General features: G+C 44.4%; 1 protein-coding gene across 1 annotated transcript in view; it reads left to right on the top strand.

Moving 5' to 3' along the window:
• The first annotated feature begins 13,965 nt into the window (after positions 1–13,965).
• EXOC6B (exocyst complex component 6B) overlaps positions 13,966–18,485 on the top strand; it is a 557,753-nt gene continuing 553,233 nt past the window's right edge. Inside the window, exon 1 of the mRNA XM_081797284.1 lies at positions 13,966–14,187. Coding sequence (XP_081653410.1) covers positions 14,075–14,187 — 113 coding nt within the window. The 5' untranslated portion in view covers positions 13,966–14,074. The remainder of the gene's footprint in view (positions 14,188–18,485) is intronic.

Raw genomic sequence — 18,485 nt, 5'->3', positions numbered from 1 at the left:
TTAGAATCTGGGAGCAAGGAATGAAAGAGGCACCCACAGCTCAAAGGTGAGGTCACACTCACCCTTCCGTGCCCACTCACACCCCCGTTCATGCTTGCACCCCACCTTCCCCTGCCACTTGGTGCTTAGCGAAAATTACGGATCCCAACAGAGGCCCACATCCCTGCAGTTCTTTCTCTGTCCGTATCCTCGGAGGGAAAGTTTTCTCTGTCAGTCATCTCAGAAGGAAAACTCGGACTCGGTACCTTTGGATTAGGGGATAAACTTTGGATAGGAGAGCTGAGAAGAGTGAGATCCCAAGGCGTGGGTCACTGGAGCTCAACAAAGCTGTGACTTCATCTCACCAGGCACTCCCTGAGAACTCTGGAGAAAGGCTACTCCCCTGCAGACCTGGCTCCCTGGGTCCGGGTCCCTGGAGAAGCTGCACCAGAGTGCCATGGTGACGGTGGCCACATGAGAGACGTGGCCCCCACCTCCACGCCCCGAGGACTCAGTGCACCACAGTTGGAAGGAGGTTTGGGAGCAGGACCCCTGGGCTTTCACGCAGGGCCTCTTAATTGTCTTGAGGACAGACACAGCTGAGGTGCGGTGTTTCTGATTTCAGCCCTCCACAAAGAGCTAGTGTAGCCCAGGCCGAGAGAAAGAGTAGGGGGGCTCCAGGGCTCAGGGGAGGAAATACCAGAAGCCACAGAGGAAGGGGCATGTGCTGAGAGAGTGGGGTAACTGCTGGCCTCCAGGCAACCATCAGAAGTGAGGAAATGCTCAAAGAAATGACAGGATCGAGGCCTATGGGAAGGAAGCAGGAACCAACCTGAAGGAGCTCCCAAAGCTCGAACAATTTGAGCAGTAAAATAATGTAGTATTGCATTATTACCCGAAACATAAAATAAAGATTGATGTTTGAATAAATAAGTAAATAAATGGTGGTGGTGTTGGGGGTGGAATCTTCCTTTCCCCCAAATTTCATTTAACGTATGTAGATATTCCCTCTAAGAGGTGGAGCTTAGTTCCCTTTTTACACATGAGAATAGACTTGACTTAGTGGCTGGATTCCAAAGAATAGAGTTTGGAAAGGCAAAAATAGTAATATTACAGTGGAGAGACCGGGCAAACACCACCTTAACCATGTGATCAAGGTAAATGTCACCAGTGATGAGTATGGATTTACACGTCACCTACTGTGACTCCAAGAGAAACCACTTCACCGTGGTGGTATTCTTTCCAGAAACTCAGGGCCCCAGTCTAGTCCTGAGAAAAGTATCAGTCAAACCAAAATTGAGTGGTATCCTATGCAATACCTGGCCAGTATGGCTCAAGGAATTCACTAAAGTTGTGAAAAACAAGGAAAGCCTAAAAAGTTGCCACAGACTGGAGATCCTGGGTTGGATCCTGGTGGAGAAAGAGGACATTAATGGAAAAATCCAGTGAAATCCGAATGAAGTCTAGAGTTTATTTAGCAGAAATGTCCCCATATTTGTTTTTTTAGTTTTGACACGTATCATGTGTAGACCTAAATAAAGAGGTAGACCGAGGCAAGCTGAAACTACCAGAAACTGGGTTTAATCCGAAAATAGCGGAGGAATTGCATTTTGGGAAATGCGTGCTATAGCAAGCCTCAGGCGGGTCTTCTGAGGGTTTGCGGCAGGCTGATTTATGGGTGAGGAGTGCAAAGAGGGGGAAGTCCAACCAGAGTCCAAGCAGTAAGTTCACTGGCTTGGGACTGGGGAGAACTTCTTGGCAGCTGTTCATTGGTCAGGAGATAAGTCTTAGTCTTCTGTAAATTGGGCATTTATAGGAAAATTTTTTTTTAAGATTTTATTTATTTGAGAGAGACAGAGATAGCAACAGAGATAGCAAGAGAGAGCCTGAGCTGGGAGGAGAGGGAGAAGCAGGTTCCCTGCTGAGCCAGGAGCCCAATGCAGGGCTCCATCCTGGGACTCCAGGATCCTGACCTGAGCCAAAGGCAGATGCTTAACCGACTGAGCCACCCAGATGCCCCAGTCTTTCAGTTCTTAAGTTCATTCCTTTGAGGGTGCACGCATGAGATTCTCCAGTTCATGTCCTCCAGTTCCATTTTAGATTGGGTCCCTTTCACACATGTAATATAAGCGGATAAGGGGAGACTGAACTGGCTGAAGGGTGTACATGAAGTCTCTGTACTATACTATTTTCACAATTTTTTTCTAAATCTAAAATTATGCCAAATAACAGGCTTATTAAAAATAATGTATCTAGGGCGCCTGGGTGGCTCAATCGTTAAGTGTCTGCCTTTGGCTCAGATCATGATCCCAGAATCCTGGGATCAAGCCCTACATCGGGCTCCCTGTTCGCCGGGAAGCCTGCTTCTCCCTCTCCCGCTCCCCCTGCTTGTGTTCCTGCTCTCACTGTCTCTCTCTCTGTCAAGTAAATAAAAAAAAACTTAAAAAAAAAATAACGTATCTAGGAGATTATTGATTCAGTATACAGGGAGCTTTCCTATTTGTTCTACCACGGTGTCGTACTTCATTGTATGGATTTACCATTCAGACATACCTCATTTTACTGCACTTCACTTTCTTGTGCTTCACAGATATTGTTTTTGTTTTACAAATTGAAAGTTTGTGGCAAGCATCTGTCAAATGAGTATATCAGCATCATTTTTCCAACAGCATTTGTTCACCTCGTGTCTCTAGGTCACATTTTGGTAATTCTCATAATATTTCAAACTTTCTCATTGTTGTATTTGTTATATGATCTGTGGTCAGTGATTACAACTCACTGAAAGCTCAGATGATGGTTAACATTTTTTAGCAATGAAGTATTTTTTAATTAAGATATAAACATTGTAGGTTTTTTGACATAATGCTGTTGCACACTTAATAGACTACAGTGTAGTTTAAACAACTTTGATATGTACTGGGAAACAAAAAAACTCATTTGACTCACTTTATTGTAATATTTGCTTTATTGCGGTGGTCTGGAACTGAACCTACAATATCTCCATGGTATGCCTGTAATTTATTGAACCATTTCTCTGCTGGTGGATATTTAAGTTGATTCCAATCTTTTCGCAATTACAAACAGTGGTGCATGGATGGTGTGTCATTTATACATGTGCAAGAATATCTGTAGAATAAATTTCCGGAAGTGCAGTTGTTGGATTAAAAAATATTGACACTTATTTTGACCAGTACTGCCAAATTGCCTTCCTTAATGGTTGAACCAATTTATACTTCCACCAGCAACGTAGGAAATGACTCTTTCCTCACACCCTTTGAGCATCGGTTATAATCAAATCAGCTGTAGACCCAATGCACCCCTCCTTGGGTTTGGTTAATTTGCTAGGGAGCTCACAGAACTAAGGAAAGCAGTTTGCTTATTAGGTTAGCAGTTTATACAAAGGATATTAAAGGATGCAAATGGACAGCCAGACAAAATGGACAGCCAGACAAAGAGATCTATCAGGTTTTGTCTGGAAGGGATCTGAATGCAGGAGCTTCTCTCCCAGTGCTTTTGGGGGGGCACCACCCTCCTGGCACAGGATGCATTCTGGTTTCCCAACCTGGAAGCTCTCCAAACCCCAGACTCAAGGATTTTTATGGAGCCTCATTATGTAGGTATGACTGGTTAAACCATTGACCACTACGGTACCTGGGTGGCTCAGTCGGTTAAGCATCTGCCTTTGGCTCAGGTCATGATCCCGGGGTCCTGGAATCCAGTCCCGCATCGGGTGGGACTCAGCAGGGAGTCTGCTTCTCCCTCTGCCTCTGCCTCTCTCTCTCTATCTCTCATGAATAAATAAATAAAATTAAAAAAACACAAAAACAAAAACCATTGACCTAGTGAACTTCATTGACCCATTGAACTCAATCTGGTGTCGCCTGGGTGGCTCAGTCAGTTAAGTGTCTGCCTTCGGTCTGGGTCATGATCCCAGAGTCCCGGGATCAAGTTCCGCATTAGGCTCCCCGCCTTGGCGGGGAGTCTGCTTCTCCCTCTGCCTCTCCCCACTGACCCCCGCTTGTGCTCTCTCTCACTCTCAAATAAATAAATAAAACCTAAAAAAAAAAAAAAAAAAGAACTCAATCTCTAGCCCCTATTCCCTGCCTGAAAGAGGGTGGAGCTGAAAGTTCCAAACCTCTAATCACCTGGCTGGTTTCCCTGGCAACCAGCTTCTGTCCTTAGGTTGCCTAGGGGCTTTCCAAAAGTAACCTCATTAACATCAACTTATGTGTGGTTGAGGGGGCTTGTTATGAATAACAAGACACCCATTTTATCTTTTCCACTCAGGAACTGAGGACAGAAGTTGAAGTGTTATAACAAAAGATGATCCCATCACTCTCATCCCTTGGGAAACTCCAAGGGTTTTGGAAGCTGTGAGCCAGGAACTATGGGTGAAGACAAAACATATATATTTCTTATAAACTATAATATCATAGGTTTATAATAGTATGTGGTAGGCAGAATAGTGGCCCCCAAAGAATTCTGTGTTCCAATCTCTAGAAATGATGAATATGTTACCTTACCTGACAAAAGGGACTTTGCAGATGTGATTAAGGATCTTGATTTGGGTGTTTGTCCAGGATGTTCTAGGTGGGCCCAACGTGAGCGGGCTTATAAGGGCCTTTCTGAGTAAAAGAGGGATCCAGGAATGTCTGGGTCAGAGAAGGAGTTGTAATGATAGAAGAAGAGGGCAGAGTGACAGGAGTGGTGGCTTTAGAAGGACCACAATTAGCAGGGAGAATCTGTGCAAGACAAGGAGATGGATTCTCCCCTGGATCCTCCAGAAGGAATGCAGCCCTGTGGACACCTTGATTTTAGCCCAGTGAGACCCCCTTCAGACTTCTGACCTACAGAACTGTAAGATGATACATTTGTACTGTTTCAGGTCACTAAGTTTGTGGGAATTTGTGACAGCACCAATAGGGAACTAATACATGGTAGTCATGGTATAATTTCTGTATTTTAGAAAGATGGCTCCATCACCTCTCCACCACCTAACCCTCCAAGCACTTGCATCTATACCCAACTTCCTGTGCCAATGGATGAACACTCCAGCCCCCATCAAAAGCCAGTGTTAACTCCCCAAAGACCAACAGTAAAATTTGTTCATCAAGGTAAGCTTAGTTTGTTAGACTCGCTGCAAAAATGGAGAACACCACTTGCTGGAGTCTTAGCAGTGTCTCCAAACAGGGACATGAGGACAGGATGTTTTAGGGCTAGGGCTGGGTGATTTTAAGGTGCCTCCTGCCAGGTGGAGAGCTGGGTAGGATTGAGCAAGTGTATAAGAGTTTTGGAATGGTAAGCATGAGGTGAAGTCTTCAGTGAGGTGAAGGTCTAAAGGAGTCTTGATGAGTAAGTCATTTTAGTTGGGTCACAGTCTTCTCTCCCAGGAGCAGGTCTTTCCTGGAGCCACCAGCTAAATTACCATTACTGGATTTCAGTATTGTTTAACACAAGGACAGGAATGTATGCCCAGACCCACAATTGAGAAATACAGGATCGGGGACTTAGGCTGGCATCACCACTCACCAGAAACTCCACTAGTGGTCTGGACCTGGTTCCTTCTCTTTACTCAAGGATGTTGTCCTACAACATTGCCTCTCTCTTTTAGCCTTGTCAATTCTTTCTCTCTGCTGGATCATTCATCTTAAAAACTAAACTAAACTAAAAATCTCCCCACAGGCCCCTTTAACATCTGCGTCATTTCTGTTTCCCTTTATAGAAAAACTTCTTGAGAGAGTTGTCAGTGGTTATTGGATTCACCCTTTACCTTCCACTCCAGCCACTCTCCCCGCCGTTGCCCCATATGCTCCTACTACATGAGCCTTCTTTAGGTTTCCAGAACTCTTCAAACGTGTTTCTGCCTAGGGCTTTGCACTGTCTCTACCCTTTGTCTTGATTGCTTCCCCTTCACCCGCCATCTTCACATGGCTGGCTTTTTCTTGTCATTCAGGGAGATACCTTCTCTGATCATCAATCTAGAAATTACATGTGCAGGCACTATTATGTCACTCAGCTTTTTAAAAAAATGTTTATGTATTTTTATTGTGGCAAAATATACATAGTACAAAATTTACCATCTTCATAATTTCAAGTGTGTAATTCAGTGGCATTGAGTACATTCACAGTGTTGTGTAACCACCACCACCATCCATCTCCAGAACTTTTCCATCTTTCCAAACTTAGACTGTATATATCCATTGAACAACAGCTCTCATCTCCCTCTGCTCCTCCAGCCCCTGCCAACCATTATTTAATTGCTGACTTTACGAATTTGCCTCTTCAAGGTACCTCACAGAAGTGGAGTCACACAATATTTGTCCTTTTGTATCTAGCTTGTTTTAGCATTATGTCTTCAAGTCAGAAGCCCATTCTTTTTAAGGCTGAATAGTGTTCACATATATGTAATATATATATGATATATGTATATATGTACATATGGATATATGTATATATATTACCATATCATATATTATATACACACACTCATACATACAGGTGAATGGACATTGGGGTAGTTTTCATCTTTTGGCTATTGTGAATAATGCTATTATGAGTACTGGGGACAAGTATCTGTTCGAGTCCCTGGTTTCAGTTCTTTTGGGTATATACCCAGGAGTGGAATTGCTGGATCATATGATAATTCAGTGCTTAATTTTTTGAGGAACTGCCATCCTGGTTTCCACAGTGGCTGCACCCAGTAGTCATTAATGTTCTAATTTCTCCATATCCACACCAACCCCTTGCTATTTCCTGGGCTTTTTAAAAAAAATAATAACCATCCTAATGGGTGAAATAACCTCCATTTTAATTCTGTAAATAATCCCTGTAACTAGCTGAGATTTTTACACACACACACACACACACACAAACACACACATTTTTATTGTCCTCCACCTATGCTGTAAGCTCTGTAAGAACACGATTTTTTTTTTTTTTTAACAGAGGGAGGTGGGGAAATGACAGAGGGAGAAGGAGAGGGAGAGAGAAAATCTTAAGAAACTCCATGCCTAGCAGGCAGTCCCATGTGGGGCTTGATCTCACAACCCTGAGATCATGACCTGAGTGGAAATCAAGTGGGACGCTTAACCGACTGAGCCCCCCAGGTGCCCCAGGACGGGGATTTTTGTCTCACTTGTTACCACTGTGTCTCTAGCACCTGAGAGTGCCTAGCAAGCCACGACAACCATAATGACAGTGGCCACAATATAATAGCCAACACTGATCCAGCACTTATTATGTGCCAGGCACTGTTTTTTTTTTGTTTTTTTTTAAGATTTTATTTATTTATTTGACAGAGAGACACAGCGAGAGAGGGAACACAAGCAGGGGGAGTGGGAGAGGGAGAAACAGGCTTCCTGCAGAGCAGGGAGCCCTATGCGGGGCTCGATCCCAGGACCCTGGGACCATGATGCTTAATGACTGAGCGCCCCAGGCGCCCCCCAGGAGCCCCCCCAGGCACTGTTTTATAACAATATACCAATCCTAGAAGAGAGGTATTCTCATTACCATTATCATCCTGATTTACAGGTAATTGAGGCCTGGGAAATTTGCACAGGGTTACACAGTGAGTGTCAATGTAGTTGCTCAAAAAAATGATTTTGGAATAGAAGAGCAAAGGAATGAATGATGGGGAAGGAGGGTTTTAGGAAAATGAGTTGGTAGACTATTATAGAAGTCCCAGAATTAACATCCCAGGATGTTAAACCTTAACTTCTGATGGTAGTGGTGGTGCTAGACCAAGGGTGGGGAGGTCCAAGACACCGTGGAAGGAGAATCACTGACAAGACTTCATGGTGTAAATGTGTATTCAGGAATGTCTCTCTAGGGTACAGGAGAATGAGATTGTCTAGGATGGGCACAGGGGTTGTGAGAGGGAGCTTAAGACAGACTTGGGGAGATGAAGGAAAAACTAATCCCAAACACCCCTGATCACACCGTACACTTTGGGACTTGGCTGTTTTCGATGGAGCACTTGATTGTATTGTCTTTGTGAAGTTTCCTATTTGGTATAGAGCAGAATAATGTCTTGAGCTTCTACATTGTCTTTCACTCTCCTGATTTCCTTCTCCCATTCCAGGGAGGCAGTCTGGCTTTGGATACCATTGTCACAGAGCCATTTGCAATAGCAAGACAGAAATGAAAGTAGTCAGAGGGAACTCTGAGTTCCTCAGTGGGTTCACCCTAGGGTATCAGGAGAGAGAGCATGCCAGTGTCTGAAGGGATGAGGCTGAAGTGGAGAGGGTAAAGGGAAGGAAGAGTTCTCCAAGATTTGGGGGTGATTTAGGGGTTCTCAAGCATGTGGGAACCCTGGCCTGTCCCCTTGGGATGCCCTATGGAAGTAGTGAGAAAAGAATGGCCAACCAATGCACCCCAGACACCAGGGTTACCGACCCCAAAATGCTTCCTAAGGGGAAGGGTGGTTTGGAGGCTGTGGACCCCCCCACCCCCACCCCCTGCCCAGGGCTGGTTCAATGAACATGACAGCTGAAGAGCACCCCTTGAATGTTCTGCTTCAGGAAAGGCCCCTGGGCCTTTGCCCAAGCCTGGATTGAGACTAAATCTCTGCTCACCAGAGGTAGATTCAATTTGATTGAAGAGAATTAAAGTAATGCACCATTTCTTGCATATCCAGTTTATAAAGCAAAATTTATAACTGCTTTGTGTGTGCTAGTTGGCTTCCCTAGATGAGACAAGACACTCTCTAAGTGCAGGGATCACTTTTTATCATTCATTTGGTCAATAAAGATTTATAAGGACCTACTGTATACCAGGCAGTGATCTAGATACTGGGTATACGTTAAACAACTCAGACATGGTCCCTGCACCCTTAGATTTACATTGAGGGAGAAAGAAACAAAGAAACAAACAACAAGTATATGATTATAAGTTGGGATGAGTGCTGTGAAGGAAAAGAATGGGGTCTTCATCTTCTCAGGCGAGTTTCTAACCGTAAGCCAGTGCTGTGACTGCAGAGGAACTTAGTGCACTAACTCAGCCCCTGCCTTCCCTCCTCTATGGGAGCAGCACCTTGACCAAATCCCAAGGTCCCTGGCTTTTTTTTTTTTTTTTTTAAGATTTTATTTATTTGACAGAGAGAGCCACAGCGAGAGAGGGAACACAAGTAGAGGGAGGAGGAGCAGGAGAAGCAGGCCTCCAGCCGAGCAGGGAGCCCAATGCGGGGCTCGATCCCAGGACCCCGGGATCACGACCTGAACCAAAGGCAGATGCTTAACAACTGAGCCACCCAGGTGCCCCCCAAGGTCCCTGGCTTGATCATTACTTCTCTTATGGCCAGGCCTGCCAGATCTTTCCTTTCTTTCTTTCTTTCTTTTCTTTTTTTAAAGATTTTATTTATTTATTAGAGAGAGAGATTGCTAGAGACACAGAGAGAAGGAGCAGGGGGAGGGGCAGAGGAAAGGGAGAAGCAGACCCCTTGCTGAGCAGAGAGCCCGACGCAGGGCTCCATCCCAGGACCCCAGGATCATGACCTGAGCCAAAGGCAGGTGCCCAACCGAGTCACCTAGGCATCCCCTGCCAGATCTTTTCAATGTGGACTTTTAATACTTCAAACACCATGCTCAAGTCATTAGTCACATCAGTCACATTCTGTTTGTCACTGTCTCTCAGGAGATAACTGACCTAACTGATCTAAGACCTACTAACTCCCACTCATCCTGCAGCCCTCAACAGAAATGTAAATTGTGAAGCCTAAAGTGGTCAAGATTTTGGTGTGTTTGCCGGTCTGTAAGATGGCTGATGTGGCCAGAGGGGGCGAACACAGGAAGAGCGGTGCGAGATGAAGCTGGGGTGGTCGGGGGGGAAGGTGCACAGGACCATGGTTTAAATTTGGATTTTGTTCTAAGTGCAATGGGAACGATGTGAGGATTTTAAGATGAGGAATATCTGTCTAATTTGTATTTTCAGCCATATCCCATAGTGCCAGGTATTTGGGTAAGCGACTATTTGGTTGTTTGATGACTACTTTGCCAAAATGGAGGGGAGAAGCCTTCTATGGAGATGGCTTCTTTATGGCTAACAAAGACTGACAAGTTAAAAACCCAAAAATGCAGGGTTGAAGCCCTTACAAGTTCCCAACCACTTTAAAGTGGAGCAGCCCTGCGACAGTCAGGTCCTGGAAAAGTTGACAAGTTGTCCGAATTTCCTCTTGCTTCTCTTCTCCCTTTTCCAGTCTGACAAGATCATTGAGGGAGATTTTTTTTTTTTTAATTCCCTGTGTTTCCTGATTTATGTTGGTGTGTCAGAGATTCCAGGCAGTGTATGTGTAGAGCGAAGTAATGAGCGAAGCTTACCGTTTTCAGGGATAGGCAAATTAGGGTGAGAGATGGCAAGAAAAACTGCTCACACATGAAATGAGACCTCTGGGCAAAGGGAAGGACCCCCAAAATCATGATTACAGAAGTTGTCTCAGGCAGGGGCCTGTGGACGGGGTCTCAGTTCCTTACTAAGTGCCGCGGAAACATGGGTGATGTCAGTGGGATTGTGGCCTCAAGGGTCTGACAGAGCAGGAGGCTGACATCACCGCCCAGGGGACCCAGTGAGCTCAGACTCCAGGGAGGCCTCCTCACAGCCCCTAAAGAGGCTGGAGCAGCAAACATGACAAAGAGAGCCCTGGGGGCTGAGCTGCTTTTATGTGCTGTTCAATGATTGTTCTTCTCCTTCACCCTCCCGCCAGCATGGAATCCTACCTCAGGACTATGGAGAGAGACAGAAGGAAGGAGCATGATGCTCTGCACCCAGGACAGGTCGGGTCTTACCTGGCGAGCCCTCTGTTGGGGCAACCCCTGCCCCCAAGGAGCTCACGGTACAGCTGGAGAGACAGACTTGAACAGTCAAAACAGTCAAAGAAAGTGTATGAGCTTTGAGGTTGGGCCTGGCTACTGACCTCAGTCTGTCAAGCTATTTGCCATCTGACCTTGGGCAAGTTACTGGACCACACCAGGCCTTAGTTTTTCATCATTAAAATGGAGAAAACCATTTTTGTCGCACAGCAGGATGATGGTGAAGCCTGAGTGAGGGAAAGCCTATCCTGGAGCCCCACAGGCATTTAATGAACGGTAGGGTCATTACTGCTGCTGCTCAATTTCACACCGTGTGACGGAAACAAGGTAGAGTCATGTATTAACACGGTCGGCCCTTGAACAACATGGCTTTGAACTGTGCAGGCCCACTTCTCTGCGGATGTTTTTCAATACATTTATTAGGAAAGGTCTGCTGATGTGTGACGATTTGAGAAAACTCTCAGTCAAGCCATGTAATGGTTGATTTGCATTTCCCTGGAGGTAGTTCTGTGAAGAGGTCTTTAAGGTGATTTGGAAGGGGGCTGAGAAATTTCACAATCCATGATAGTAATGTGGACGCAGATGCAGAGAGACAGAATGATTCGTGTAAGCTCTCACAATCAATTCACGGCAGTGGAGGGTATGGGTGGGATGGTATGGCCGAATGGTCAGGAAATGGGCAGTAGAATGCGATGGACCTCAGTTCAAATAACAGTTTCATCATTTACTAGCTGTGAGACTTGAGGTATTACCTCAGCTTTATAATTTCCCAGCTTTCTCATCTATAAAATGGGATACACAGTATCTACTGCAAAGGATTAATGTAAGAATTCAATGATCTACGTGAAGTGCTTACTTTGTGTATTGTGCCTGGCACACAGAAAGTGCTCGATACAGTCTAACTACAGTGCCGGAGCTGAATTAAAGGCCCCCTGACTCTTAGTTGAGTCCTTGTCGGGTCATTCCACACTGACCTAACATTCTCTCTATTTAGAGGGCATTCACATTAGGCAGGCTGTCTTCACTGTAGCTTTGTACACTCGTCACTCCAGACACCCTTGTTGGTAATGTATGAGATTTCTGGATTCTACGAGGGCTCAGAAAAGCTGCTGACAGCAGCGGAAGCTACTTCAATCGCTACTATACATATCTGATCTACATATCAGTCTGCTTCCTGTAATGGACAAAATTTTTTTTGCTGAGTGAGATGTTAAAATGCGTGTCTGAAGGGACCCTCTGTCATGTATTTCAAGAGATCTTTAGAAATATGAAAGGCTCCATACTTTCCCTGCCTCTCCTACATCTGTCTGGGATTGTTTAAGCATGAGTAATTAAATAAAATGAGGACAGCCAGAGATTATCGAGAAACAGACAGGTTTAGCAACTTACTCAGTTCTTGGCAAACACCAGGACTTGTAACTCATTCTCCTCACTGTTGGTTTGTTTATTTTTAAAATGTGTTTTCAGTTAATAACTACTATTTTTATTGAAAAAAGCAGTATATGCACAAGGGAAAGAATTCCAAAAGTGCATACATAATTAAAAATGACCTTTCTTTTACTTTAGGCCCCTTCCTTCCAATCCTGCTTCTGGCTGCCACTACTGTTAACAATTTCTTGGCTATATATATATATTATATATATATATATTTTAAGATTTATTTATCTGAGAGAGAGAGAGAGCATGAATGGGAGGGGCAGAGGGAGAGGGAGAGAGAATCTCAAGCAGACTCTATGCTGAGCATAAAGCCCAATGTGGGGCTTGATCCCAGGACCCTGAGATCATGACCTCAGCCAAAAGCAAGAGTCAGATGCTTAACCACCCAGGCGCCCCTTGGGTATCTTTTCAGAAATATTCTATGTCATATTTCAAGTATATATAAGCATATATATAAATATTCTTTTCAAAAAAACAAGTGAAAACATATTCTGTATACTGTTTCATGCCTTGCTTTTTCCCACTCAACCCTACAATTTGGAGACAGTTTCGTATCTGAATATAGAGTGTTTTCTTTTTCTCTTTAATGATCGTGTAATAAATAATCCATGGTATGTGGCTGGAGCAGAAATGATTTACCCTCAACTTCCAGTTTGGTTCTTACATGCCTCTTTGTTGATGGCAAATCATTCTCCCAGTCACTCTGCTCCAAATCTTGGAGTGATACCCAAAGTCCTCCATTCCCATATCTAGTAAGTCATGCCAATTCTGCTTTTTTCCATTTCTCCATTCTCTTTCATTCTCATTGCTACTTTCCTGGTTTAGGCCTTAAAATTCTTATAGCGTTCAGCCATCTCCAAATTTTCTATCTCTGCAGACGTCAGATACTTGCTCTTGACCAAGTTTTATGCCAAGGTTCTGATTGTGTCACTCTTAAAAACCTCCAGTAGATTTCCATTCACTGTATCATGTAAAAACTCAAGCAGTGATCAATAAATATGATTTTGAAATTCTAATCTGGGGAAATGCAAATGCCTGAATCAGAATGTCCAGATGGTTTAGGACCTTTAGTCTGCATTAAAAAAACATTTCCAAGTGCTTCTGATGCAGTCAGTTGTTGGACCAGTGGAACCATTAGAATAAAGTACAAATTTCTCAGCCCAGTATTTCTCTTCAGGGTACCTTTGCAGCCCCATCTTTTACTACTACTTCTGTACACGCCAGAGCATATGAAGTTTTTGTTGGCTTTCTGGACGCTCCTAACACCTTCCAATCACACCTTTTAAACTACCAGGCCCAGTCTTTCTATGAATCCTTCACAGCCAGAACTGATCCCTGCACTCTCTTCTCAGAACTGGCTCACAGCCACATTCTGTCTTATTTCTTAATTTGGGGATTCTCCAGCTTTCTCCCCCTGAGAGCTTGTAAGATCGCTATCTGCAGAAACCCAGTTTGTTCTTTCTTATTTTTCGCGTGTACAGGGCCTTGTGCACTTTGTGGCAAGGGTCTTAAACAAGAATTTGTAGAATCAGTGCCATTGCCTGACTTGGTTACCGTTGCACATGCGGTGTCGTTAACTGTTCCTGGCTTATAGTGGCGTTTTCTACAGGCATTTGTGGATTCAAAAAATAAATGAGCAGGACCCAGTCGGTCATTGCCCAGAGAACTACAGGTCCCAGCAGGCGTTGCGCGGGACGTCAGCGGACGCGGTGATGCAAGGGGGCGTGCCGAGCCCGAGGGAGGGGTCGTCCTGCGGGTAGCCGGAGGCTGGGGAGGCTCTGGAACCTAGGGTGAGAGAGGGAGCCAAAGGTGAGAGGAGCTGAAGGAGGGGACGCGCTGCCGGGCGCCCCCAGTCTATGGAGCGGGGTAAGATGGCGGAGGCGGAGAGCCTGGAGACAGCCGCGGAGCACGAGCGGATCCTGCGAGAGATCGAGAGCACCGACACGGCCTGCATCGGGCCCACCCTCAGGTACCCCGGGGACCGGGGCCACCGATGGGCGGGCACGGGCGGGACAGGGGCCAGGCTCCTTCAGGGCTCTGCGCCCGGCCGGCCGCCCGCAGGGCCAGCGCCGGCCCCTCCCTTCGAGGATCCCAGCGAGCGACCTCCACCCTCGGCGAGGCGGGTCTCCCTCCACAGCCCGGACGTGGGTCCCTCCTCGACCGCCGGCGCCCAAAGCCCAGTTACTCTGGAGGCTCCTCTTGCCTTCCTCCAGGCTGGGGCAGTCTTGGTTCTCCCTCCGAGGTTAGCACGGAGCTGGGGCGACTAGAGCGCGCCCGGCAGATGGTGGCTTTTAGCAGATTTTCCCCTTGGGGACATCACCCTTCCCCTCCGACTCAAACCCCATCCTGTCCTAGACCTAAGTCCTGCTTAACAGACAAAACATAAATTCACCCACGGTCTGATGATCGGAAGTTAAACTCGTGCCTTCTTAAAATCACAGCCACTTCTCAGAAACGAGTTTCTGAAAATCTTAGGCCTGGAAGGAAGGAAGTTTCCCTCAACCCGCGCCCCTCTCCTGGGACGGGGTACTTGCTGAACCCTGTTAGTAGGAAGACCTTTTCCAAAGGTGCAGCCTTATGGTAGTCTCATCGTTGAGAAAAAGTTATTACCCCTTCTGCCTACCCCCTTATACTCTTACTTTGCCCCCTCACCCCCATTTTATTTGTAGATGTCAAAACAAACCTCCACGTACCTCAACTTCGTGTATTTATCAAAACTCAGGCACCACTTACTATGTACAGTGCAAGACATTGTATTATGCAATTTACAAATGAAACATTTCAATCGCAGAACAATCCTATTAGGTGGATATTATTATTCCCCTCATTTTACAGATGAGGCACAGAGATGTTAAGTGACTTGTCCAAGGTCACACAGAAAGTGGGGGAGTGGTGATTCCTCCTCAGGCTGCCTGGATCCAGGGTCTGCATTCTTAATCTCTGTTGTTATGTCTCCATTGGTGATTATCATCTGTCTGTACTTCCTGTTAATTACTCACCAAATTCAATTTCAAGTCACCTTTCCTTTTCCCCTCTGTTTACTAGTGCCCTGGAACTAACTCATCTTCATCCTTTCTGTTGTACCTCCTGATCTCCATGCAGTCAGTAGATAGATAATTCACCTACCCAGCTTGTACAGTCTTGGGACACTGTTCCTCCCTTCAAAAAAGGAGTTATTACTCACTGCTTTTTTTTTTTTTTTCCATAGGGAGAGTTGCCTTATGAAAGAGTGTTTGAATGAAGGAGGAGCAGGCTGGAGGCTTTACTCCTCATCTCCACCTGCACATCTTTCTTCTCTCGGGCACATTGTTAGCCTATTTCCCTCTGTGCCTTCTCTGGTCATGAACATCCTGAGTAGTCCCTTTATTGTATTGGGATCATGACCGTCATACTCCTTTCTTTTCCCATTTTCTTGAGCTCTAAAGGGTGAATGATCCTTATTTCATAATCTTTTATAAAAACTACAGACTACTTACTAGTATTCTAAGTGCATTATTAATGGTTATTAACATTGGGTTTTTATAGCACAAAATGTTACTGGAGTTACTGAGGTTGCTGTTTCAGTATTTTACTAAGAAATTTGGCTACTGAGCTACAGTTCGCAGCCAAGCAAAGTTCCCACTGGAGCAGTTGGAATTACCAGAGTTTTTAGGAAGGATTCTTTATCAGAACACCATCAATATTGTCTTGAGTTGGTTGTGGTTTTCAATTGCTGTCGTTCTTGGTTTATATGATAAGTGACTTTAATTTAGTGTTATCAGTGTAGTTTGTTGTGATTTATTATGTTAACCCTCCACTGAATCATAATGCATATCTGTTCAACTGAATTTCGGCCTATAATTTTCTAGTGTCTTGACTTAGGATATATGCATTATGGTTAAAATATGTTACCCATTTGCCCTAAAATTTACTTCATTGTTATCACTGAGTTCTTTTTTCCCTAGAAGGTGGACTTTTGTAGGGGTAGGTGGATTATGGGATCTTTTGCCCTAAGGGGACATGGTTAAAAAAAAAAAAGGGGTTTGAGAATGACTGCCCTATCCTACCAGTTTTAATTGCTTTTCCTGGCTCCGTGGATCATTATTAGGGGCTCTTAATTTTTGGCCTCGTCCTGTGTTTGGCAGGTAACCCTAAATCTTACTGTCATCCCCAAGATTCAAGCACTTGAACATCCTGTAATGCAAGTACTAGTACCCAGTTTTTGTCTTTAGTCTAGGTGGTTTCTGCCCATATTCATAGGGGATGATCTCACCGTTTTCCCTTATCCCATTCAGAGGCAGCAGCTTGCACAGACTTGATGTTTCAGAGCCCACACCTTACCCTGGATGCCCCTCCATCATTATTATCCCCTCTGTTTTTCCATCACAGTCATTACATAGGTTTGATTAAGGCATTAGGCTCTCTTCCTTAACTTTCCCCTCAACTGTAAATCTCAAATTCCTCTACCGCTCTTCATAGTCCTTTCCATTTCTTCCATCTTTTGAAGTAGCATTTCTAAAGCACTAGATTCTTAGCTGTTCCTGAGCTGGGTTTTGTAACTGAAGAGGAACTAAAGAAGAGAAGAACAGTAGTTGTGGTAAATGTAAGATTAGTATACCCATCCCCACAATATCTGCTCTTCACAAAAATCCACTTAGCTACATTGCCTAACCAGTCTTTCCTTTGCCGGCTGTTGCTTGTGAATCATTACTTGCTTTCTTTCCCTTCTGGGATACCAAATTAGTCTTCCAGTCTTACCCGTTTTTGTTTGAGGAGCCACAGTGGCTTGACTTTTTCATTGTATAGCTCTCCTTATTTTAATCTTGAACAGTGCATGCAATGGTAGTCAATTCCCATATATCATAAGGGAGTGCCTCTCCTGTTTCACTGTATTCTGAAAGGCCCAAGCATATCCACACATATAGAGGCTGTTGCCTAACAAATTCTTTTGGGAAAGCAGCCGTCTCTTTCTTCTCTGTCTTCATCTTTTTTTTGTAAGATTTTATTTATTTATTTCACAGAGAGAGACACAGCGAGAGAGGGAACACAAGCAGGGGGAGTGGGAGAGGGAGAAGCAGGCCTTCCACTGAGCAGGGAGCCTGATGTGGGGCTCAATCCCAGGACCCTGGGATCATGACCTGAGCTGAAGGCAGTCGCTTAATGACTGAACCACCCAGGTGCCCCTTCTCTGTCTTCATCTTAAAAATTATTTTGTTAGCTGCAAGTCCTAATTTTGCAGATGAGGAAAGAAGCCCATAAGATATTAGGGCCTGTCTTTTTTTTTTTTTAATTTTTATTTTTAATTTCTTTTTAAAAAAGAAAATTTATTTGAGAGAGAATGCATGCATGAGCAGGAGGGGGCAGAGCGAGAGAAATTCAAGCAGACTCTGTGCTGAGTGCTAAGCCCATCGCGGAGCTCGATCTCACAACCCTGAGATCGTGACCTGAGCCGAATTCAAGAGTTGGACACTCAATTGACTGCGCTACCCATGCACCCCAGGACCTGTCTTGTTTTTAAAATAATATTGATTCCTGCTCTGTAGTGCTAATACTAAAATATTGATCAGAAATCACTCATGAACGATAGCTCCATATTTTCATTTTTCAAATCCCATCGCTTATTTCTAGTCTTCTTTCATATCACTATTCAGTAGAAGTCATTTCCTCATTTTGCTCTTTGGGTACTAGCAATTAACATTCAGTCTTTTATGCTATTTAAGATTTTGTTTTTAAGCTTTTAAATTTAACAGTGAAATATACAGCCTTTAAAAATATAGCTTTATTGAGGGGTGCCTGGGTGGCTCAGTTGGTTAAGTGACTGCCTTTGGCTCAGGTCATGGTCCTGGAGTCCCGGGATCGAGCCCTGCATTGGGCTCCCTGCTTAGCAGGGAGTCTGCTTCTCCCTCTGACCCTCCTCCCTCTCATGCTCTCTCTCTCTCATTCTCTTTCAAATAAATAAATAAAATCTTAAAAAAATAATAAAAAATAAAATTCTTAAAAAATATATAGCTTTATTGAGATATAATTAATACACCAAACAGTTCACCCCTTTAAAGTATATAATTCACTGGTTTTTAGTATATTCACAGAATTGTATAACCATTACCATAATTTAATTTTAGAACATTTTCGTCACTTCAGCATCCATTAGTAGTCATTCTCCATTCTTTCCCCACTCCCCAGGCAATCACAACTTTCTGTCTTTATGCATTTGCCTCTTCTGGATATTTCATATAAATGGAACTGTACAATGTGGGATTGTGTGTGTGTGTGTGTTTGACTTAGCAT

This window comes from Leptonychotes weddellii, chromosome 10 (genome assembly GCF_054177405.1).
Source record: "Leptonychotes weddellii isolate Sample4059 chromosome 10, ASM5417740v2, whole genome shotgun sequence".
Taxonomy (NCBI): domain Eukaryota; kingdom Metazoa; phylum Chordata; class Mammalia; order Carnivora; family Phocidae; genus Leptonychotes; species Leptonychotes weddellii.
The sequence above is the reverse complement of the archived record's forward strand: the minus strand, read 5'-3'. Positions and strand labels throughout refer to the sequence as shown.